Source organism: Netta rufina (assembly GCF_964035555.1).
Source record: "Netta rufina genome assembly, chromosome: 5".
NCBI classification, from domain to species: domain Eukaryota; kingdom Metazoa; phylum Chordata; class Aves; order Anseriformes; family Anatidae; genus Netta; species Netta rufina.
Window position 1 is genome coordinate 2,349,424 of NC_140128.1, and position 25,846 is coordinate 2,375,269.

Here is a 25,846-nt window from a genome sequence, read left to right on the forward strand (position 1 = left end):
CTTCCACTATGAAGTTTGGATTAATGTAGAAGATCTTTGTAGTCACAAATGAAATTGTTTGCTGCAACTGTTAGCAACTACAGTGGCAAACAGAGGTTTGAAGGTAACATGAGGAATGAGAAAAGAACTGGCAGGTAGCACACATCTTATACCTCGCTACAAATGGCAGCTTGACTTTAAGATTACTTGTTTCCCTGTTCGGGAGAATTGGCTTAAGTGTATGCTGATTTAGAATTAAAGGCTGATGCAAAAATTAAAGGATGCCCAGAAGTCTTAATTTAACCAAAACTTGTCATAGAAAGACATCTCAGAGATGAGAAGGCTTAAGGCACGCTTGAAGTTTTTCCAGTGTGCATTGATTGTATACTGAACTATTGAAGAAAATGAATACCAGCATAGAAAAAGTATGTTACCTCTTAAGTGTTTGGAGAAATAAAACATTGAAGAGAAGTAGTGGGGGGTGGGATAGAATCTGGGAGGCCGTGTAAGGAAATTGTAAATTTTTAGTCTAACATACTGGAAGCCTTGTCATCAGTGTTTAAGAGAGAACCCAAGAAAGGGTTCTGCAAAGGATCTGATGTAGTTGCAGCAAGGAAAAACGATTGTTCAGCAGCCCTTTTTTTTTTTTTTTATCAGGTAGAATTATAGACTAAAGTTCTTCAGTACAGGGATCAAAGGATGTGGCATCTCAAACCATGTACTTACCAATGGAATGTAAGTGAAAGATATTTACTAGAGGTCATACGGGAAATGTTGTAAGATAAAGCAAGATTTTGGAACCAGAGGTAAGTGAAGAATGGGTCAAAAAGCTGCATGTCACTGGGTGACCGAAGAGTAGGTGGTAAATTATGACAGAAAATTACATTTTCCTGGATTCTGGTGGGAAGGCCAACTGAAACAGACTCTGTGGATAATGATTCAAATTTTGGTCTGCCACTCAGTCTGTAAACATGTTTATACATCCAGTTCTTACTCTGAAATGCTGATAAATCATTGTATATTGTTAATATCTTTGGCTTAACAATAATTAAATAAATGATGTCTTTTTTTGTTGATGTTTTCCCTCTCCCCCTACTCTGGTTGTTATAGTTCTGTTACTGAACCATAAAATGTCTGAAACAGTGAGCTGAGGGCACAAAGATGTCAGTTCTCTTACAGGCAGTATGTAGTTTGACAGCTTGGTCGTTACATCTGGACATTTGACGGCAATTTCTGTGACCTGGAGGTAGTGTTTTGCTTGTGGTTTGCAAACAGAGAACACAAGTCAATGAGCTTTCTCATAACCTATAGTTTCAGATAACACTGTCTAGATCCTGGCAGAACTATTCTTTTCATTCCCTCTGCTTAATTTTGACCCGGGTGTTGTGGTATGTTCTCCACTCCCATATCCGCTGCTCATCTGCTTAAGTCACTTGTTTATTTTCTTTACTTTTTTTTTTTAATGTGGACAATTGGAGGAATGTTTTTAATATTTGTGAGTTATTCCATTGTAATACAAACACATTTTTTAGTTCATAGTTATGAGAAGTCTAGAAGAGAGTTCAGACTTCTGATGGTTTAGTAGACAGTGATATTGCATGGAGCAGGTTACAAGCATTTTCACTAGGCTTTCGTGTCAACCTATCTATATTTGTTCTAGTGGGTATCTTTCCATATTTGTGGGTGCACTGAAAGTTGAACCCATCTATAAAAATCACTGGATAGTAACGATTAATTTGATGAACTTGTCTAGTTTGCTTTTTAGAAATTATTCTCCAGGTTCAGAACTTGGTATTTTCCATTGTCAAACTTGTGAAGTTTTTAATATATGGATGTAGGGTAACTCTTTGATTTAAGTTGATGGGATCCAGGTTAATTATATATAAAAGCATAAGTCAACATAAAATTATAGCTAGTAGCAGCTAGTTGGCATTGTCACTATGTGTACATTATAGGTCTTTGTTATTTCAGACTGGACAATCTCTGAAAATATGAGCTTCAGTCCTTCAAACCAGCAGTACCAGCAGGAGTTGTTTTTACAATAATAATAAGAGGAGCTGTTTCTTTTTTCATCAATTTATTTCCTAGCCTTAGGCAAAACTTTGCAAAAGATGAAATTAATTTGGACACTTAATTTTTAGGCTTACAGTCATATACTGAAGATTTGAGTTAAATTAAAAAGAAATTAGAGCATAGTTCTCTCTTTATGTAGAGAGGGTTTTGTTGTTGTTCTGGGTGAAATGTAGTTTACGAAATAGAGTACAGTAATTTTCTGACTACTTACAGGAATTTGTAGGCCTGCATGTAACACTTTGCCTGTATACAATCGGTGTTTTCAAATTGGTAATGTTAAAGTATTTAAGAAAATGTGCATTATTTTGAAAATATATCTATAGGGTGTGGGGTGCAGAACATTATTTATTGAAAAATAGAGTCTCCATCCATTGGTCTCTGTTCTCTATTTAGGTACAAATAAAATCTGTGTGTAATTGAAAAATCATTAAGGTACTCTATTGTGAACTTACTTGTGTTGGCCAAAATCATTTAGGTAATATCTCATGTCTGTTATGCTTTTTCTTAAGAAAAAATACTTTTTTTTTTTTTTTGCAAATTCCATGATGTTCTGCTGTGTTTTTAAAGGGTTCTCCACTCCCCAAATACTCAGAAAAATTGCTTTACTTTTGTGCTGTTGTAGATTGAGTTTAGAACAGAATTGTTAGCTTTTCAAATGTCGTGGGTCAACACATGTTTCCTGGTATGCAACTGTTGAAAGGTTTTTTTGCTTGTTTTTTTTTTTTTTTTTTTCCAGTTCATTTTTTTAATGTAACCCATACACACATTGTCAAAGCTCATATACTATTCTTCTAATGTTTGTCCAGTACTGCGCAGTCATTTTCAAATTTTCACATAATTTGTTTGGAGTTTACAGCAAATATTTTTCATATTTTTTTTAGTATGATCTGTTTTGTATTTTGAAGACTTCAGAATCTAGGAAACACTGATGCATCAGGAGACATTGCATGCAGCAGACTTTCTGCTCATCTTGTATCATTACTCCTGAGACAAAATGATGAATGCGCTGATACACATGTAGGCAGCTTTGCAGTCCTTGCTGCTCAGACAAGACCGTCACGTCTGAGATGTTGACATCTCCAGCACATGACATAGTCGTCATCTTACCAATACAGATTTTGTCTTGCAGTAGCATTTTACAAACTTCATGATATATTGAATTTTAGTTTTAGTGTGAGCATATGGTAAAGCTGTGTTCTTCCTTCCCTGTGGAAATGGTACCTGTCATCTGTTGTCTAGAGCAGCAGTTTCACACTTTTGTGGGCTTGTAGGTGCCAATGCTGAGCTACTCACACAATTTGGACCTTGTACATGTATTTCAGTCTTCTTTCAAGCTTGACTCTAGCAGCTGTAGTTTCCTTGGCTGTGTAATATTATTATATTAAATGAGGGATAAAACAACAACAAAAAAGCCTACTTCAATATTTCACCAGCACACTGTACAATCTATTAATAGTGGTTAAAAAATCCCCAAGTTTTCAGGTGATTTTCATGGTGCTTGTATCATGAAAGAATAAGTAGTCATTCTTTCAAAAGAACATGCTGTCCTTTTGGAAAGCTGTATTGCACAAGTGATGTCCAAGTCAAAAGTCTGTTGTTGTGTCGTTTCTTTTTTTTTTTTTTTTTCTTCCACTTTTTATTTTTCATGCAGATGGCTTTCTCTTGGGTATAATTTGGAATAAAATTCAGTACTGTTAAGTGATTTGGCTCTTTCTTTTATTCAAAGTATGTAAGACATTACAGATGCCTTGAAATATTTCTATTTCCTCTGTATACTTATGGGACAATAGAAGGGAACCCCCCACGGTTGACTAGTGTTTCTATTTTTGTATATAGGAGTAGCATGAACATCTGATTAGTTTTGAAGCAGAAACATGTTATTCGTTTAACATTTTCAAGAAGAATGTTGTTAACATTTTATTTTCCATGTACCAATTTTTACAATTCAATTGCTGCTTCTATTATGTAGCAATTCTTTGATAATATTTTGCTATCAAGTTTATTGTAATAATTACATATATTGCCCGTCTCTTGTGTGCCGTTTACATGAAAAATATGTGTTTTCTATTTCAACTCCCTGTATTTTATGAGGTGATCTATAATTGATGATGTTCAACAATGGTCAGTTTGAAAGAAATTACAAGGGCAGCCTAGTTGCATTTGGATACAAGCAGCTAGAGTTACCCTGCCAGTAACTAAATAAGAGGAGGCCTTTTCTGGGTGTGCAGTCACCGCAGAGAATGCTTGCATGCAATTGAGATGTGCAAGTGTATTTATACAGGGTATTTTTCTGCACTTGTTAGCTGTCTTGGTACATAGAGGGAAATGTGTGCTCTTTTTCAACCAGTAAAGTAAGCAGCTTACATATTTCAGTTGTCTTAACTTTGCATTGTTTTAATTGATTAGCAATCACTGGTATTTTCAAGCAGTGAAGTATTTTACAATTATTGAGTCTGCCAATTATTTTCTATTAAATTATCAAGCCATGATATAATTACCTAATGCCTATCAACCCACATGAAAATTATTTATGCCTCTGTATTCAATCCTATTCAGTACAAGAACCAAATTTTACTTGAAATGTTATAGCATTTTATATTGTATGTTGCTCATAAACAACAACTAAACTTTAAAAAAAAAAAAAATTACTTTCTTTTTTAATCTTTTTCTCCCAACTTTCTGGCTTCAAAGAGAAGCAACTTGTAATGCATCAGTTGATTTAGTCTGACCAGAGTCTATTAATTAGCACCACTGATACATGGTACGATGTCCAGCAATTCCAGTTGCATCAGAGAGGTTCTGTTCTGTACAAACTGATGGCGTTTTGAGGTGAAGATAAGACTAGAGCATCTCCTGAGCTTAAGTGAATTGATTACACTGATGATACCAACATATGCTATACACTGCAAAGGAAACAAACAAAAGAAATCCATGAATCCCTGTCAGTTTGATTTGGTAGAAAATTTCTTCTCAGCCCTTGGTTTGGCACATGACACTTAGTCTTGTAAGCAAGACAGGTCAGCCAGAATTCTCTGCAGCACCTGCCAGCCCCATGACGGGCTGGATCTCTGCTGTTGGCTCTCTTGCAAAAACTTGGATGTCTGATTAGGTACTTTGGTGGAAGTTTTGTCTAAATCTCTCTGCATGAATGGCTGAAGCTCTGAAGTATGAAATTTGATTATAATATCATAGTGTAAAGCTTCAAGTATTATGAGCACTTTTGAGCCCTAAAAGGGAAAGAGGTGAGATATACATATATAGGTTTCCTATACATATATGAAGGTTAGAGGAACCTCCGCTACAGTATGGGCTGACTTGCTCTGACACACAGGTGTTGAATGACGCCTTGCAAACGCTAATTCCAGGAGCATCTTTCAGAATTACATATATATCTCTCTCCATATATAGATATATATGTTTATGAGTTAAGGACTTGGACTTCAACTGTGGTGAGCCCACTGCTTACCTCAATAACTTGTTTCAGTTTTCATCCCCTTCTTAGAGAGTGACATCTTATTTTGAGGTTTGAATTTTTATGATGATGACTTCTAGATCTTGTAATACACTGGATCTGGGAATGCTTTTATCTGCAGTCCACTTACTAGTAAACACCTTATTTGTGTATCTTATAAACATCTAACATCTCACTATAAAGTGTTTTTCAACTCTCTTAGAAAAGAAAAAAAAAAAAAAAAGAAAAAGCTGAGATTTCTTTGAGATTTGTAATCAAAATCTTTTGAGATTTCAGCAGAGAGTTGACAGATTTTGGAATCTCTTATTGTGAAACTCACAATATTATATTTGTTTCCCAGCTCTAGTTTTATATTTTTGTCTTAGTTAGAAAACTTTCTTCTGCATTCTCTATACCACATTCTCAAGTGATTTTTGTAGCAATTCTGGGACTTCCCGGTAATGATACATGGGAAGGAATGAGGATTTTTTAGCTGGGAGGAGGTTTGGGAATTAGATAATTCTGTCGTGAGGTGGTGCCTTCTACAACTGTCCTCAGTCCTCTGAGTTATAGTTTAAATGTGTGTGTGTTGGTTGCGGGGGGGCGGGGGCAGGATGGGAAGCATTAACTGCAGTTTCATTTGATTAAAATGCCTGGTTTTAAAGGGCCTTTTTTGTTGTTGTTGTTTTTACTTCACACGTTTCCCATTGAATTAATAATATTTTATTCTCATAATGTCATACTAATAATTTTTTGAGTTACTGGTGATCTTTACCAGTAAACTTTCTAAATGACTGTTGATCTGGTTATAAATATACCAAGCAGTGGTAGACCAAGCACTGCTCTCTGAAAAGCCCCAGTAGAGGTAGCTTCATCGAGGTGTGTGTGTGCTAACGGTTCTCTTTTCCAAATTGTCAGAAAGGTAGTCTTTTAATCCATAGAATGTAATTGTAGTAATTTCTTCTAAAAAAAGTTTAATCATCACATAGCACCAAATAACTATCTTTAAAATAAATATGTCCTGCCGTTGTGGTTGTGTTTATTAGTCAGATTGCAATTCTATTACTCCACCCTCCCTACCCCACCAAAAAAAGGCTTAATGGCATAAAAATGTTTTAATGGCATCCCCCCCACTACTTAAATATACCAGTTATCATTCTGTTTCTGACTTTGATTTTTGTCTCCAATACAGCTTCAAACTACCTTTTTGTTGATTTATGTGATCTCGCTGTTGTGCTGAACTAGTCCATAAATTCCTGTGGACATTCTTGTGACCCTTTTAAAGCATAGAAGTAATGTATGTGGCCTGTAGTTCCCTGGTATTTCCCCCTTCTGGAAAACTTGGGGAGTATTAACTAATATTAGTGGTAAAGAGCTTCTCAGCGCTTTCGATTTACATGCAAGATTCTTGAGCTAGTCTGTTTGAAAATGCTGAATTTTATCAGAGTTTCTCACATTCTTTCTCTTTTTTTAATTCCGGTAACGTCTTATGAAATAAGATGCTCCCATTTTACAGACCTACAATTTTAAATAGTACTCCTGATGCTCTATTTTACTCCGCTTATGATGGAGAAAGGAGAACATGCAAGTTGCGGTTTTCTGGAGATTGCACGGAACTCAAACCCAAGATGTCTTTTAGAGATGGAGTACAAAGGAGAAATGCTGAACTGGAGAAAAAGCGGGCACCAGGATTAGATAGGAACTGAGAAGTACAAACTTTCTCATTACCAATCCTCTCTGAAGTATCAGTTTGGCAGATTTTGGAATCTGTTATTGTCTTGTTTACAAACTGCTAAATCATGCAAACCTACCTAGAGGAAATGCAGATTATTTCTCAGAATTGCTGTGCTGCTGCCAAGCCATTAATTAGTGCACATGACAGCATTTGCACTGGCACCAAGTCTTGTTGTTTACACTAGAGCTTTTGCTAGACCAGCTCTCGTACGGGTACTTTTCGTGCCACATGCACAAGAAGTCATGTCTGTAATGTAGTCAGGCAGCAGCACGCACTGGTAGTAACACAGCACTTGGCTTCGGGGGAACAGAGGACAAGTGTGGCCCTGTGCTGATTCCCTTTTTCCACACAGGAAGCTGGAACTCCATGGAAAGCACCAGACTTTTCAGCTCTCTTTTCATGCTGCTGCAGATGGTGATATATTTTAATTTAATCTCAGGGAGCGTGCTGACAGGAAGTGCATTTGATCTTTCTTCATTAACACTATGGGAATGTAAAATTCGGTAGGAGCAGCCAGTGCACAGAATTCATTGTTTTAATGTGATACATTCATCTTGCAATCCAGTAAACTTTTTTTGGGTATTTATTTCAGGTCTAGTCGAGGCTTTCACTCGCATGAGAAGTTGTTTCTTTGTGAGATTTTTAGCCACGTTTTCCTGTTTATGTACTTTCCCTTCTGTTTCTTTGTGGAAACTCACACATGCAAAAGGAGAAATTGATTGTGACCCTAAGTGGGGAACAGTAACATGAGGCATGTAAGAAGAATTGTTAAATTCCAAAATGAACAGACCAAAAGAACGAAGAAAAATATATCTCCTTTCTCGTAAGTTCCTTCAGTTCTTTTGAACTTAAGTCCCCTTGGCTGCACGAAGGTTTTGGTGTGGTGAACCTTTATGTCTGTCCCCTCAGTTTGCAGGTGAAACCAAACAGAGTGAGAGGTGTTAGGCGGTGGCTGGTGGTGGAGATCAACATGAGCGTGTGCTTGGCAAGGTGCTGAGCTAAAGGCTACACCCCTGGATGCACTCTCATTTCAGGTCTTCTACTTCTTACATGGCTAGAGGTGCTTATGCTGGGCTAGTTGTCTGCCAGACCATGTAAACTCCATTGGGCTTTCCAAAATACCCTCTTCACACTAGCTGTCCCACACTCCTTGTGCTGGATTCCTCTGTAGTAATTGCAAGAGTTCAGTGGGCAGACTGACTTTCTGGTGCTGGCATTGGAGGGATGTGTTCGCTCTGGTCTACGCTAGCAGAAGGCTGCTTGGTGTGAGCGTCATCCACATGCCAGATCTTGGAGGCACTGTGTTTAGCAGTATGTGTATGTGAAAATAAAAGAGTAGGAGAAGGGAAGGCAGATGAATTTGCTCTTTGATGACCAGAACAATTGGAAGTGTTCTAATGTTCAGAAAAATTAGAACAATTTACTGGGACAGATGGCACTGCAATTTTGCTGGCATTATTCCTAGAGGGTAGACCAGAAGACTTGGCTCCTGTTTAAGGAAACTGATTAAATTTCAGTCTGTGGATGGGAAGAATCAAACAATACAAGAATAAGAAGTAAGCTGAGTCCTGCAGAGGTTGAGTATGACGTACCCCAAAACCTGGAATGGTTTGTTTTACAAGCATATGTTTTAGTCTAATTTCTACTGTCTATATTAAGACCAAATTCTGACTTCTTGATTTGTTTGCATATTTGAAGACTTCCTGTTCTGCGTTTTGTCATCTGGAGGCTGTTGGCATCTCCTTCAAATCTCTAAGCCTATTTTGCTGTAGCTGGCACAGGCCTTCTCACTGCTAGGCCTCTGTCAACTTGGATCAATGTTTTTAGTATACAGGGCGTTACCACCTGGTTATACACGCATGCACTCATGTATGCACCTTCTCTTGGAGTGTCGAGTCCTAGAACCCTTTGCTGGCAGGTTTATTCTAATTCTCAGAATTTATGCTCATATAAATACTTCTCTATATGCCAGTTGTAATTGTTGAATGATGCATGGTAATTACCCTGCTGTTCTTTTTTTTTCCCAAAACATTTGATCAATGCAATAATTATACATGATGTGTATCTTTTGAAAAACACTATCTAGAAAATCATTTGGGAAGTCATTAGAGACTTGAAAAAGTTTATGGTTGCTGTTGCATCACAGTGCTGCTGCTGTCAAAAGGGTGAAGGAGGGAAGGCAGAGGAGAGAGGGAGAGAAGAAGGTGCATTAGGCAAGGCTAATGTTTCATGGTTGACTGATAAATACTATAAAATTCTCATGTACATTTCTAAATTGAAGCTGGTTTTCCAGGCTCCTATTCTTCAGGTGACTAGGAATCTCCTCAAGTATATAGACAGCACTCTGTAATAACAGGGGGAAGAAAAACCACCAACCAATTTTATTGTCGTAGAAAAGTGTCCCAATGCATTTTAGAAACTGCTTCTGAGCAGTGGTAGTTCCAGGCTTTTACCTGGAAATAATTCTGAGTAACTTTAAGTGCATTAGTTTCATTTTAGACTACGCTAAAGATAGATAAGTGGTTTGTTAGAGACAAGATGTTGAAAGGCAGGAAGATGTTACAAAATTTTATGTATATTTTGTGTTCTGTTTATGTTCAGAGATATCCCCAGAGTTTCAAGCATTTCCTCAGATTTACGGCTTCATAACATTGCTTTTTTATTATGCCAGTGAGCATTGTAATTGTTTTGTTTTGTTTTAAGTAGAGGTATGTATCTGAAAAAGAAAATTTCCCTGTGCCAAAATTCCGTACATAAGTGAATGGTGAAATGGTGAAATATTCAGCAGCTGGTGCTAGGTCATGCAAGTCCAGATGGAACAAAATTCCTTCACATAATGTCCAGAACATGGTCCCTTATTTTCAGGGAGTCTTGTAGAAAAGTTGACGACGGTTTGTGTTAAAAACAAAACACAGTTATTTGAGAAGTAAAAGAAATTCTATTGACTCTGCTTCTGTAGGCTGAAGCATTATGTCCAGAGTGATCCAAGAGAGAATCAACAGTTGGTGAAGGAGTTAAAATGAGAAGGAAGGTGAATATCTGTCAGACATTTTAAATCCCAAAGGGATCTCAATTGTTTATTACTTTATGTGCATTCAGATAGCTTTTGATGTTATTTAGCAAGAAACAAGTGCACAAAGATGTTTTGAGGAAATACAGTGTGAGAATATATTTTTAAAATGTTTAATTATATATCTGCAGTGGTCTGTAATGGTGTTTCATGCACATAGTCATCTGTTCTCTTCAAGCTCATCCAAAAAAATGCTTTCAAAAGATGACTTGCAAGGAATGTATCATGTGGTAACCTTTCTGAACAAGGTTTTTCCCCATTCTGTTCTGGTAATGCCATTAGAAGTAGTGGATTTCTGATGGAAAGCTTAATGAATTGTTGATACAGAAAACAATGTTAAGTGCAGACAGACCAGCATTCTAGGCTGTAGCTAAATAGACCCAACTGGAACATTGGTCTGGGTTTTTGTTTGGGACTCTGCTTATCCTCAGGGTACGAGCCCGGGGTAAATGGCACAGTTCTAACATGCAGTTCAGCAAATGAGTAATTGCTGCTCAGCAGGTACGGAAGTTATATAATGCACTTCAGCTGTAATAAGGATACAAATCACTAAAATTTTTCTATGACACTTGTACACCAGATACATACTGTTCAGTATAGTGATAGCATCAAGTCTTCACTTCCATAGCATCCAGTAAGACTCCTTCCTACGTCCTAATTCCTCCAGTGCTAGAATAGAGGTTGCGACTATTGCCTTCAATTTTTCAACAGACTTTAGAAAGCTGATATGTATATCGAAGGTATGTGCTGATAAATGCAATGATTTATCTTCACAGAGAAGGACAAGTTAAGGAGCAGTACAACTATGGCTCTAGGTAGGAAAGAAGAACAAACTTATCAACCAAGGAAAGACAAAGTTTTTGGCTTATAGAAATTAGAAGGAATAAATGTCACTTTTAAGTGAGCGCTAATCACATCTAGACCTTAGAGGGAAGCCTTGCGGTGATGACATATACACTTTTTAAAGGTGGCAAACCCAGCTACAGTATTTCAAAATGTTATGTATGATTATTAAACCCGTCTAATTTCTTATTTCTTGTTTGGTCTGAAAGCATTTTGTGGGAGTAACTAAGAGAAAGTGCTTTGCTTCACTGAACACCTGCAGTTTCAGGCAATGTTTGAAATGTCATTTCAACACGTTGACTGGAAGAACCCTGTTCCATGTTCTTCAGCCCAAATTCTGGATATTTGTGCCAGATTTTAGAAGGCAATCACTTGTAATCTGGAGTGGATTTGAAGCACTCTCCACCCTTAGAGGCTATAAATAGTGAGTTGGACAATCTGATTCTTTCTAATTTTCAGTGTCTTTGATAGAAGCTGTGTTCTGGTTCCAAGAATTCTGGCAAATAAGTGAAACAGTATGGGAGTGCATTCATTTTTAAACTCTTTCTTTTCTTGTTTACTGAAGAAGCACATGACCTTTGAATTATGTTCACAGTGGTGCTTTTGTCTGTTTTGGTATAGCGTCTGGTTGGTAAGGAAACATTTTCCTGTTCTTAGTAGCCAGACTCTAATGGCAAGCCTACTGGATAGTAGCTTGTATTTATACTAATTCGGAAAGTTCTTCTCAGTGTTATTTGCATTTCAAATATTACACTAATATTTATTACCTGATTTTAAGGAAACTGAGACTCATTCATTGCTTAATTTCTTGGAGGAGCCAGTTGTCTTTATTCTCAATCTCTATATTTATAAATTCCTTTCAGTTTATTTAAAAACAGATTCTCTGTATAGCCAGTGGGTGTACTCTGCTTCAGCTGTTTTCCTTAACAGTCACTAATGAGTGAAATCTAGAAAGCATTATACACAAGATCATTTTAAGACTGGGAAGGATTTTCACTGACATGAGTAGGGCTTGGACATGCGCAGAAGTTGAGAGAGGGCTATTGAGAGCTTCCTGCCCAGCTCAGCAGTCACTTGGCATACTTAGAAAAGTTTTCACTTTGCATTTCCAAGTTTACAGGGCAGGTGCTGGTATAAATTTTATATGGTAGACCTGCCAATAAAGTTTCATTACAACAAAGAGAAATATCATTTAAGTACACTTTATTTTTAAAAACATTAAAAATAGACCTACTGATACTTAAAAGTTTGAAATGAGTAGATTCTGCGTGTACTGTGCAAAAATCAGCTATGCATAAGCTGTGCATCCTGCATCCCACTGTGTGATGGGGAATTGTCCTGAAAGCCAATGGGCAGTGGGCACCAGCAGAGCCTGTGGAGGCAAGCAAGGAGCTCCTGTCAGAGCTGGTAGGCTTGGCAGGTCTATTTATTTATTACCAGAATGTTACTGTATTTGTTGCATTTGGGCTTGTAGTCATTGAACAAATGGCTATTCGGTGGTGTTGTGTCTTTCTGTCTTCTCTGAGCTATAGATTCCAGGCTTCATTTACCAAATATCTCCTGACCTTTGCAATACATACAGATCTCTAATGATTTAATTTTGAAACTTTTTGATGATCCTTTCATCGTAATGTCTGTATATATCTACCATATTATGTTATCTTTATAGCAGTCCTGCAAGATTAATGGTGGTATTTTCTTATTTTTAACTGATGTGGGATGAAAAACAAAAGGAGATTAGGTCAGTATTATCAAACTCGGGGACTAATACTGGATGCTTAGCTTGGAATGACTAGGATGTCTTTTCACAGAGTACTTTTTGATGTTCACAGCAGTCATTCTCAGTGGCAGGGAGGAGTGCTTAGCACTTCTAAGTATACAGACTCAGAAGCGTTAAGCTGAGTATCTACGACATGAAGAACATAACATGAGAAACTTTTGGTTTTGAAGATTTTCCCAGGACCATAAAACCAACTGTATATCAAAGGCAGAGTTTTAACTGCTTTTCACCTAAGAGTGCCTAAGTTTTATTGTAGGGGATCTAAAGATGAATGTGTAGTAAATGCTTGCGTACAACTTATTCCTCACAATCTTTCAGCTTTTAGCGGATGTCCGGGGGAATGAATAAATTGATAGAAACATGAGATCTCAACCTTTTTTTCTGGTTCCTTTGCTATCTTTATTGTTCAACAATTCTAGAAATTTCATGTATTTATTTATTTTTATAATTCCCAATCCAGACACGGGCTGTTGCCTTCATGCCTTGTAAATTTTAAGTTTATGATTTTGTTAATAGAAACGTACTGTGAGTTTTCTGTGTATGTGACTTCAAGTATTCAGTAAAAGAAGCAATGAATACAAAATTCCATAAAGGCTGTTTGAAGAATCTTCAGCAAACTGACTTCTCAATTTCAACCTTCCACTCTTCCATTTCTGGAACAAGTTATCAATCAATGATGTATTTCAGGCATTGAAAGGAAGAAAAACAAAACACTTTTCCCTTTGCTTTTGAGCTGTATTTCTTTTTACTCATGCTTCTTGTGTACCTCTGTTCTGAGGTTAGAATTCCTACCAGTGGTTAGGGTGACTTACACAGCAACAAGCTCTCGTAAACTTGGAGGAATAAATGCGGAAGAGACTTAAGCTTATTTGATGTGTGTGATAGGTATTGCACATATTTCATCTGCTTGTTGCTGCAAGAGTAACGTCTTTTAAGAAAATATGATATACTTGAAGAATTACAGCATCTTCGAGGCAAGATTTTTTTTGTCCATGAGACATATGAAGTCATGAACTTTGAACATATTTTTCACAGGGATGGCAAAACGTATCCCTGTTATGAGATGAAATCTTACAAAATTTCGAATGTTCACAATTAAGTTTATAGAGATAATTTATAAGTAGTTGAGAAATATTGCTCTATAAATAAGCATTTGTTGGAGTAAGTATTGAATGATTTTAAGTAGGTGTAAATGGAATATCTAATTTTGACTAGATAAACTAATGAGGAAAGCTGTTTTTAACAGCTAAGAGTGAATGTTAAGGACAAATACATCACCTGTGGCTACCAGAAAGCTTGTCACCTGAATGCTAGTGGAAACTTTAATGGTAAGGAGACAGAAGTAACTGGGCAGTTACACAATCTTGTATTCTTTTTAAGCTTCTGCTATTAGCTCCTAATGGAAACAGGATACTGGACTTTTCTTTGTTGCAGGGTGGAAGAGAAAAGGTTTGGATACAGCTAGTACTTGCACAGGAAAGGATTGCACTGTAGTTGTGACACTGCATGCAAAACTCAATCATATCTAAAAGCAGCATTCAATGTTTGTATTCTGTGATTGCCTTGACTATCTCTTATTGTATATACCGTGGTGGTTTTACCGTGCTGGGCAGTTAAACCCTACAACCGCTCTCTCACTCCCCCTCTTTTAGATGAGGAGGGGGAGAAGTAAAGCAAAGAACAACTCACGGGTTGAGATAAGGATAATTTAATTAAAGGGAAATAATAATAATAATTAAAGAAAGATTATTATGAACTAAACAATTTAACTAAAGGGAAATAAAAAGGGAAAGGGGAAAAGGGAAAAAAATAAAAAAAGGGAGGAAAACAAAAAAATAAAACAAATGAAGGCTATGTGGAAGTGCAGAGGAAAGAAATTACTCTCTACTTCCCACAAATGAGCGATGATTGACCACGTCCTTGAAACAGGGCCTCAACGCACGTAGCTGGTGTTCGGGAGAAGGACCGACGTTTTCCCAACGAGAGCCCACCCCTCCCCTCTTCTTCCTGTTTCCACCTTTTATTGCTGAGTGTGACACCACATGGTATGGAATATCCCTTTGATTGGTTTAGGTCAGCTGCCCTGGTGATGTTTCTCTCCTCACTTTTTGCCCACCCCCTAGGAGGGTTAGAGAAAGGCCCAATGCTGTGCCACTGCAGCTCAGCAGTAGACACAACACTGGTGTGATAACACTGCTGTTCCAGCTACAAGTGCAGAGTACAGCACTGTATGGGCTGCTGCAGGGAAAATGAACATTCCAGCCAGACCCAGTACATACACATGTGCAAAAATGTGTGTACAACTCATACTGTATATCAGTAGTTTTGTACTTCCAAAGATAATTTTAGTTGAGCTTCTGGGTTTCTAATGAATCTGTAGGTTGCAGCTCCTAGTTTTAGGAGTCCTGAAATAGACGGAGAAATTAAAAATGTAAGTGGAGACATTCCAAGACACAATGATTTTTAGCTTTGAATTCTAACCTGTTATCCAAATGAAACCTGCATTATCTGTCAGTTTATTCCTGTTGTTGCCTGTTAAGTCCTTGCAAAGATTATCTTGAATACTGAATTCAAAGGGAACTATCTTTAGTGTGTACAGTTTATTACATCTCCCTGACTAATCCTAAGATGTGTTGGGTTTTTCCCATTTTCTTCAGATTTTGCAATCCTGTATATATTTCAATGAAATTTTCTAAACTTCTTGTTTCAGACAGTATTTTATCTTGTTTAAAACAATTTCTCATATTTCTTAGTACAACAGATATTATTGCTTAACTCTCTCTCTCTCTGTCTTTTTTTTGTTTCTTCAGTTTTGTCAACCTGGAGGATGGCAGCTTTCAAAAGAGAGAAAACAGCCAACGTTCTTTGTGGTGGTTTTGACTGATATAGACTCAGAGAGACACTACTGTTCCTGCTTAACTTTCTATGAAGCAGAGATTAATCTGCAGGTAAAATCTTCAAAACAAGTTATAAAAATGCAGAAAAAGGTGTCTAGAAATAGAAGATTAATAAGTTTAGAAAGTATATTTCTCTTCTTGGTAAGAATGTATTGTTCTGTCATATATAAACGTGTGTATTTTTCTTCCAAGGTAAACTTGATGTGCTTGTTTGTGTTTTTGTTGTTGTTTTTATCTGCTTAAACAAACAAACAAACACCTTAATAAAATTGAGAATGAGACTCGTTGAAAATCCCAGGTTGGAAGGGACCTCAGAAGTCATCTGGTCCATCTTAAATGCTGAAAGCAGGGCCTAGGCAAGATAGTCTAACACCTTGTCTAGCCAAACTTTAAAGGTCTCAAGTGTTAGAGAATCCACCACATCCTTGAGGAGGTTTTTCCAATATTCCAATGATTGATTGCTCTCACAGTAAAAAAAAATATTAAAAAAAAAATCCTCCTCTTATGTCCAATTAGAATCTTCCCTGGTATAAATTGTACCCATTGCCCCATGTTTTCAACAAAAGGCTTTTCTTTTCTCCACCATATGCTTTTTTATTTTTTGCTACCATTTGTTTTGATTTTGTTAATAGGACAGTCAACAAAATGTTCCTTTCATTTACTTCCGTGTTTAACATAGCAGGAATCATTCTCATTTGCTTTAAGATAAAGGTTTATTAACTTCTGCTCCCTCTGCTGGACATCTCTATCAGACTAGCACAGGATAAATGTGTGCACATATGCTGTAATGTTACATACATATTTCTGGAAGCGCATTTATTGGCAAGGCTGGTGTGGGTGTAAATAGCAAGACTGTAAAACTGATAGAGTGATTCTTCAGCTTTTAGGTAGGTCAGATTTTGGGTGTCAGCTACTTGGCAATGTTTGTTTTAAACATGCATTTAATTAATTTTGGGCAACCTCAGTCTTTCAAAAATAGACATTTTGTTTCCCATTTGATGTAAAGTACTTCACAGAATCTATGCTATGACTTAATACTTGGAATCTTTAGTTGCTAGAACCTAGGGAAAACCTAATCCAGTCTGTAATTGTGGACTGTTATGTTTTTGAAATATTTTCTTTCCAACATGAAAAATCAAAAATAAGTAAAGTCTTGGCATTACGAATATTAAAAAAATTAGTTAAAATTACCTAAGGGGCTAAGTAAAATTGTTGTCTATTTTAGTGAAGAACCGTAACACCATTAATTATTTGAAGAACATGCTTTTAGTGATCCAAATGTATTCTGTTCAATACTGGTGTTGAAATCCTTCTCTGCCTTGTAGAATAATAAATAGATGTGGAGTAGCAATAATATTGTGCTTTTTCTAGGCACAATTGGAAGCCAGAAAATAATAATTGTTCTTATTTCATTAACGCTACAGTTTAAATGGCTATTTTTGTACATTATTGGAAGGAGCTAAAAGCAGAAATGTAACTGAAGAGTAGATATATTTTAGTGTAGATTAGCTGACATCTTCCTATTGATATCTGTCATCTCTCCTTTACTTAATAAGTAAAGAGTGAAACATTCTACAGTAATTCTTTCCCAGCTGATAAAAATTTACAATGGTTGACTCTTCTTGCACTCTATGTATTTCATAACATATACTAAATTTAGCAAACTTGTTATTTATCCTGTGGTTTCTAGCAGCTGCTTTTGATTCATGATCCACATCTTCCAAGTAATGCTCATCACAAAACATCCAGTATTAACTAAAAGGTTATTTTCTTATATTGCCTAAGTAGTAAAAAAAAAAATAATAATAAAATAAAATAAATTTGAGAGCAGCAGGATGTTGGTTCTCATAATGCCATTCCTGGCTGTGTTGTAAAGAATGCATATTTTTCAGATGAACTTGCTGTGGTGAAATTTATTCTATGACTGTTTTGTTTATAGCCAAACTTCCTGTTTCTTTCTAAAACCCAAAGAGAATAATTGAACGTGCCCTGTTACATGGTCATTAGACAAGAATTCAGCACATGTACAATCTGTAATGAAACATAAGCTTATGAAGCATTGGGCTGCAAAAGTGATGTTGATTTAACCATTCACTTGCACACCTTATTAAACAAACAATCCAGGAAACAGTGTCCGTGAATTACAATGAAATCTGGACAGTGCTTTTCACAGTTAAATTCCGTTCAGTTTTTAACCTAATAATATAACAGACTATGACAAAGATTCAGTTTCCAAAAGGAATGGCTCTTTCCTTCCTAGTTAGCCTGCACCAGGTAAATCTTGCACGTATTTAAGATTGGTCAGATTTCAGCCAGTGTAGATATGCTCTTTGACTTGGCAGAATCATCTTCAGAAAACACCAAAACCCCAAGCCTTGGAAGTTTCTGTGGTTAATTAAACTGCAAAGTGAAAGCAAGCTTATTTCTGTGCTTTTGAATGGTAGAGAAGTAGAGAACCTTTTTTGAGCCTCCTGCATAAAAATACAATAATCTTTTTGACACAATTTGTCAAGCTTGGCCAGAGAAGTCTATCACTCTCACTCCAGTTGCTTTCATTACTGCTTCAGCTGTTTGTCACAGGCTAGTTAGTATATATACGCCATCTGAAAAGTAAGGAGACTGTACTCACATGGTGTCTCTTAGGTTTACCTATGATAGTCTAGGATACAAGGTTAATGTAGCAATTGTCAAAGCTCTATGCAGGAGCGTACAGGAAAAAGTATTGTCCTTGGTATCTCTGAAAGCCCTGGATTCAGTTAATCTCTTTGCAGTTGCTTGTCATTACAACTTTTCCAGAGATGATAAAAGCACAGGTTCTAATAATCAGCTGATGGCCTCTTTTCAACTTCCCAACCCTGGGCAGAATACGAAGTAGTTGATAGACACCTGTGAATTGTACTTTGCATTGTTGCAATACTGACATTTTGAATCAATGCAGTATTTAGCATTTGTATAGATGTTGGTCCATTGTTTGATCAGCCTTCACCAAGTCATGACAGTATATCAAAAAGATCAACGTTACATCTATTCTGATTAATACTCTAAATCTGTACTCATGAAGAAGATAAACATATGATAGTCCATTACATAGGGAATAGAACTCACTTCTTTCCATGAATGCAGGTGATGCAGCTTTCCCATTTAATCCCCTGTGAATTGTTATAAGATGCTAGTCTCATTTAATTGTTCCAATAACAATTGTAAAGTGTATATAAGGATAAGTTCCTCATCTGAAATTAAAACCAAGCATTTGAAAATTTGACCCTAACAGGAATCTAAAATTGGGAACATGACTGACTGATCATTAGACTACGAGGTAGTCTAATAATCAATCAACAGTGGCAAAGACAGTTTAAAGACTTGTTCAGTTTAATTAAAAGCAGTTTAATATGCAAGATTTCTCTCTCACCTCAAGTTTCTACCAATATAAACGTAAAGAAATCTGAGATACTGTGCCAGTGTCTCCTTGCTTCCTGCCTTTTTTTTGTCTCCAATTGGTCTAATCCGCCTTCACGTCTGCCTTAAGAGATCCTCTTAAGCATGCTTTAGAGATGCTCAGACAAATAAAGCTGGATGCCATACTGACTTGCATGTATCTACAAGAATTAGGAGGAGGAGGACAATAAGTCAAAAACACCCCCACTGCTTCTTCCCACACCGTGCTTTCAGTTTTTTTTTGCATTACTGTATTTTGATCCTTGTTGTCCACTCTCTTGCTGTAAATTGTCATTAATTTGAAGAAAACCTCATCCTCTAAACCAAAGTGTAGTATATGTTCCTTGTTATTCTTCTGGTGACTGAAGCTGAAAGTTGTTAAGAGCCAGAGGTTATTCAGAAGAATCATAAGGTACATTTACAAAATTCACCCATAAAACTCAGTTACTCTGTGTGTAACTTTATTTACTGTCCAAAAAAATTTCACACGTGTAGTTATTTCTAACAGCAATTTCTGGATGTTACCACTTAACACACAAAGACTTGATTAATATATTTGCCTCAGAAGTTACTTCTGTCTACTTCGGTGGTGCTTCCTACAAAATGCAGTCAGAATTTATGCTAACAGCCCTTGGGAAGAGCACCATAGGTGGAATCTTTAAAAACAACAAAAAACAAACAAAACAAACAACAAAAAAAGCACATTGACTTGCATCATTGGGAACTTAATGGTCAAATGGTATATTGCTTTGTGCTTTGGAAAAAAAAATATCCTCACCCTAACCCCACCATCAACAATGATTTACGTTAGCAACTGAGCCTGTGCAAATGCATTTCTTGCATTTCAGAAATTCTGTTCAATGCGATCAGCAAGAAACTTCAAGTGTTAGTTTCTAACAGTCTTACTACAAGGTTTTATCAGTCTTAAGTCTATATATGTTAAAACATTGTGATCACAAGGTTAGGAAGAGTAAATGTATCCCTGACAAATGCAAGTAAGCAGTAATTCATGTCTCCTATTTCCTCTCATTCACGTTCTCTTCTTCTTTCTGCCCCCTTGCAAATACAGGAAAAAGAAATTGTAAAAATCCCAAAGCAGAAAATGGCAGATTAACAACATTCACAAATATTTCCTGAGTCAAAGGAAAATCTGCCAACAAAATGACATCATGCTTCATAAAGTTTTAATTTTTACGCTTGGACTGTAGAGTTGGTGATCCTACTGTGCTAAAGCACATGCTACTTGATGAGTCACTGATGTTTGGTTTTGAGCAGAGAATGCGAACACTCAGTTCAGTTGTATCCTTGTTGAAATGTGAAACCTGATCTTCTTTTGGGTATTATATTAGTGCGTTGTTAAGATGAAGCTTAATAATTTTGTGAACATCCCAAATGTTAAACTTATCCTGAAAGTGCCCTTGTTATCAGTGCCTCAAAAGACATTCTGTAGGGGGTGGGGTGGGGGGTAGACCATTTTAAAATAATCAACATCTTTCTAAATCTGTTGAGAAATGGATATTATGGAAACATGCAGAGAGCAAAGCAGTGCCTTCTTCCCTTCCTGTAAAAGGTAAAATTACTGCTAATGTTCTGTATGATAAGAAATTGCCTTGTATTTTGAATATCAAATTATATGTTTAAGGTCTTCTCTAAACCAGAATTTAAAGTTAAGGTGATTAAGGTGAGAATGAATGAAGAAAATAATATTTTCATCTTTCTAGCAACTGTGGCAGCAATTTATCCTGTCCTGTTTATGTCCTGTGTGTGTGCTTGTGCATTTACGCACCTTCTTCCCAATTAGATTTCATGTTATTGCAGGGTGCAAAGGCTTATTTTGGGTAAAGGTAGTCGTCATGTCTTTACTCCTGCATGGAGTCTACACAGTAGCCCATGGACTTCTGGCATTTATGTCGCATCTACATGTGCCTTGTATCTTGGAATTCCCAGATCTTTTGGCATGTACGTGGGCTAATGACCCACTCAAGAATGTGTTAAGTGGTATACATATCGTAGATGCTACTGGTGTAAATTTTATGTAATGCTGGAAGGTGCAATGGGAACTCCTTATTTTCCTATAGGAGTACTCTGCAGTGTCAACAGTATTTAGGGAGTGAATGAATTGATTGTTACAGGGGCTTGAGGTTACTGTATTTGATAAGTTTACCGTCTGATCTTCACATAATCTTCTATCTTTGGTCGTTTGTTTTTGTAGTTAATGGAGTTGCTATTGTGAATTGGTACAATTTACTATCCTGTTCTGAAAGTATTAAATCAAGATAATGGCTTTTTTTTGCTAGTATAATTATTCCAGTATAAATGAAGCTACTGTGGTATGATATAGTGTGCATAGACAAGCCATGAAGTATATTTCTCACCCATGGTTTTAGTTCAGTAGAGCAGACAGATCAATGCAGATTGGTCTTTTGGAGGCATTCTGCTAAGTTTATTTTAAATTTTGTATGTGTGTTAGAATTTATTGGATACATGCATTTGCACAATCTGAAAAATAAATAAAATGAATTGTTGCTGAATGGCTTTTGGCCTTTGATTTTTAATAAACCAGCTATTTGGCTGCAAACAAGGCCAGCAAAGCTTAAACCACGTGCAGAGAAAGGGATCTGTCCCAAATGAGTAATTGGCATGAGATTACTAAAGCTTCAAATAATTTTTCTTAAAATAAGGAATCATGCATGATCTCCACATCTCATTTACTGTGCTATTAGTAGAAAAACAAAGGGCTTGCTGACCTTGACACAATTTCTGTGCAAAATTTTGCAAAGGGCAAACTGTTTGTGTAACTATCATGAAGAACTACAGTGAAAGTTTTTGTAATGGCAGATGTTCATTCTCTCTGACTGACTGAATTATTAAAAGTACAACTATAATTTCACTATCTGTTCATATTTCATAGAATCATTGAATCAATAAGTTTGGAAAAGACCTTTAAGATCATCTGTTCCAACCATACCCCTACTACCAACATTACCCATTAGGGACCGTGTCCCTAAGCACCATATCCAACCTTTAATTTCCGTTGAGTTCGAAATTATGCCTGTCAGCTTCCACCCACAAAACTGCAAAGCTATATCAAATGTTTCGTATTTTCTAACTTTTCTATTAATACCTCAGTTTAAATGGGTTTTCCTCACTCTGACATGAAAAGGAACCTAATCTTTCTTCTCTGCCCAATGTTAATCAGAACTAAATGCACTGACTTGAATGGCATGTGCATCCTGAGTAGAGATGTACAGTCAGCATGCCTGGGTTGTCCTCCTGATGCCTGAAGATGCCTAACGTCCCTAAAAAAAAAAAAAAAAAAAAAAAAAAAAAAAAAAAAGGCAATTTACAGGGGTGGTGCAGATGTGATTCAAAGACCTGGAAGTACCTAGTCATCCAGAACCAACAGAAACAAAGAGCAGATGGACTAGTCTTGGAGAGTTGGATTACAGTTCAGAGTTGCTTTTTCTAGAAGTCTTCAATGTTGGAGATTTGATAAGTAGAAGATTTGGGCATACAAACTCAAGACAGACATGTTGAGGTTCTGAAGATGAAAGTAGAGACAGAAGAGGAGGGATGGTTATGGTTCACGTGTGCTAAAATTCTGCTGAACATTGATTGAACAGTTGTTCATGAGTTCTCAAGCTGGATAAGTCCCTTAAGATCACCTACATACAATAGCTTGAACAGTTTTTTTGGACTATGTTGGTAGGTCATTCTAATCTTTAAAAATTTACTTCAGTTCCTAATGCAGATTTTGGCTAGATTGTTTGTTATTTTTAAGTTAAATGTCAGTTGCTAAAAGCAGAGCTGACATCTTAAAATAATCTGATTGTGGTAGCAAAAGTGGGTTCGTGCAAGTTGAAGACTAGCCCTTAATGTTTGAGGGCTAAATCAGAGCAATGAGTATCTCTGAATAAAAAAAATATGGTTAACATGAGTAAAATTGGCTGCTTTCATCTGTTTTCTCGGCTGCCATGTCTGTTGCCTTTAAATGAGCTGCTATTTTCAACTGAAGTAACACAAAATCAGTCACTTCTTTCTACTCAAAGTTTTAACGTAATTTCTTAGGCTGAAACTGAAGTTTATGTGAAAATATCCATTTATGTGTTCATTTTCCACAAGGAACGTTTTAAACAGGTCCAGTATCAGCCACACGTAACTGACAGCAGAGATCTGCTTCCAGTAGGTTTTAAGTATGTAAGTGGGTAGGAAGCAGAAAGAGCTGTTATGTTGTCCACTAACACATGAGGGAAAACTATAAGCCCTTGTCCAACATCAGGTAATCCACAAATCTTTTTAATCTAATGACATAAAGCTACAGGAAATGAAATTAATTCATTCTACTACAAAGAGCTATTTGCTCACTATATGGATGCTAAAATTACTTTTCTTCTCTATTCCCCATAAATGAGATCAAGCCTGAAATTAAGTCAGTTTAGGTTTTAGAATTGTATACACTTTTTCATTTGTAAAATTTTGTTCTCCAGAAGAAGGATGGGAATCAGAAACAGGTCAGTATTCACCTAATTGATTTTTTTTTTTTCCCCCTATATTTAATAAACTCTAATTTAGGCTTAACCCTGCATTAGTATTTTGTGTGTTTGTGATTTGGATATTAATAGAGAATTATTATGTTCTTAAATTAATTAAATATGTTCTTAAAGCTATTACATAACATACACGGAACACTGAATATAACTTTTCTAGCATACTATTATATTGCTTTATAATCTCTGAGTAATATTGTGAACCTCTATCATAAAGTAAGATACATTCAAATATGTTACTCTAAATGTAAAATTTTCTTTAAAGAAAGAAAATAAACTATAATTTGGGGACAGAAAGAAAACATTTTGTAGAGAAAAAAAAAAAAAAAAGTATTTTGTCTCTGAAGGTGGATAGGAGTAAATGTCAAGGGAGGAGCAGAGGACCATGACGTGTGGTGATACCATGGGTGCTCCCTCTGCAGTCTGTGGAGCAGCTGAGCCACAAATGCCTGCTGCATATTTAGTAATCGCTATGAATTTCATGAATGTGTCCAATCCTCTCATGGTCCCTGTGCATTTCTGTTACTTGCACTGTTTTGTAGCATAAGAGTTTCATAAGTAACTGTTGTGTGAAGAGCTACCTCCACTTGTTTGAGCGTATTTCAGTTGGCATGCTGATTTCCTGGTTGTTACTGTTTTTATTGTTGTCCCTTAAGACTAACTGTAAGCAACTCATTTACTTTGCGTTTGCTGTTGTGGTTTTTGGTCAGATGTTGAGGTTTCCGGTTTTCATGTGAGGCTATCGGGTTCAGGAGTCAGAAGTATATAAAGAGTAAAACTAAGCAGTAAGTAAAGAACTTGATCCAAAGGACTTTTTAACAGTTCTGCACTCGGTTTGATTGGTTCAGCTCTTGTCATGTTTCATGCAGTGTGAGTGCTGCTGCTTTGGCAAGCGAGCACACTAAGAAGCTCCAGTGAAATGTCTCTGATGTCGCTTTGATGCTAAACGTGGAAACTAAACAATTACACTATTCTTGGCCTTCACAAGATGTCATCTGAAACTCATAATTTTCAACTGTGAATATATATTTGTGATCTAAAGCAAGCAAAATGCGTAGGATAGAAAATGTAGTGGGATTATTTGATGTTCACCTTCGTTCTTGCTTCAGGTTTGCCAAGTAGTGCACACAGTATGCTGAAGGAACAGGAGGCAGTGTTGAACTGTTACATTGTGCATATGTTACATTGTGCCCAGTTGGTTTTACACTTTTCCATAGCTGTGGAGGTTTTATTAAAGCAAAAAGACGCTGTTATTGATAGTTTAATTTAAAGCAAAGTAATACCTTATTTAATAATGTGTATCAAGCCCACAAGTATTTGATTTTATTTACGTCTATTAAAATTGTATTAAACCGTTTTCTAGACTGTGGATTTGGGACATTGTGCCTGATCTGTTGGCAGGTAACTCCAGTTGTCAGTTACCTCCTGTATTAGAAATACTTGAATAATTAGACTGAATTTGTCTAGTTTGGGCTTAATGCCATATACAACCCTTGGCTGAACTGAAGAACAAATAGTTCTCAGAAAACAAGCGAGCAAACAAATAAATAGCAGAGTAATGATTAACAATGCTGATCACAGTTAATTTTTCTAAGCTATTAGCTATCAGGCGATTAATACTGATTGTTGTTGTTTTGTTTTGTTTTGTTTTTCTTTTTGCCATCTGAACTCGAATTGTTTTGGGGAAATATATTTTTTTAAATGCTTGCACAAATACATTTTATTAATTTGGCTACTTTTATTGACAAAGTTCATGAACTGTAAAGTGATTCTGTTAGTTCTGTATCTGGTTATTGTACATTCCAGTGTACCTCAAACACATCTGTTTGGGACACAAACATGTTAAATGTCCATTTCACATGATACGAGAAGAAAGGAAAACAGTTGGAATATATGCATTCGTGCTCTCTCTAGCTCCGTATTCTCACTTAAGTAAGAACCTAAAAACTCACTACTGTGTGTTGCCAGAAGTTGACATGAATTTTTGAGTTTAGGTGTGGGTGTGTACATTCATTAAAACTCATGGAAATTTAAGA

At 36.4% G+C, this 25,846-nt stretch overlaps 1 protein-coding gene across 2 annotated transcripts in view; it reads left to right on the forward strand.

Annotated features, from left to right (window-relative positions):
• The window catches only part of SBF2 (SET binding factor 2), a 251,265-nt gene that overhangs the window by 85,008 nt on the left and 140,411 nt on the right, over positions 1 to 25,846 (forward strand). For both annotated transcript variants that reach the window (XM_084288403.1, XM_084288404.1), the window contains exon 3: positions 15,742 to 15,879. In XM_084288403.1, the coding sequence (XP_084144529.1) occupies positions 15,742 to 15,879 (138 nt within the window). The remainder of the gene's footprint in view (positions 1 to 15,741; positions 15,880 to 25,846) is intronic.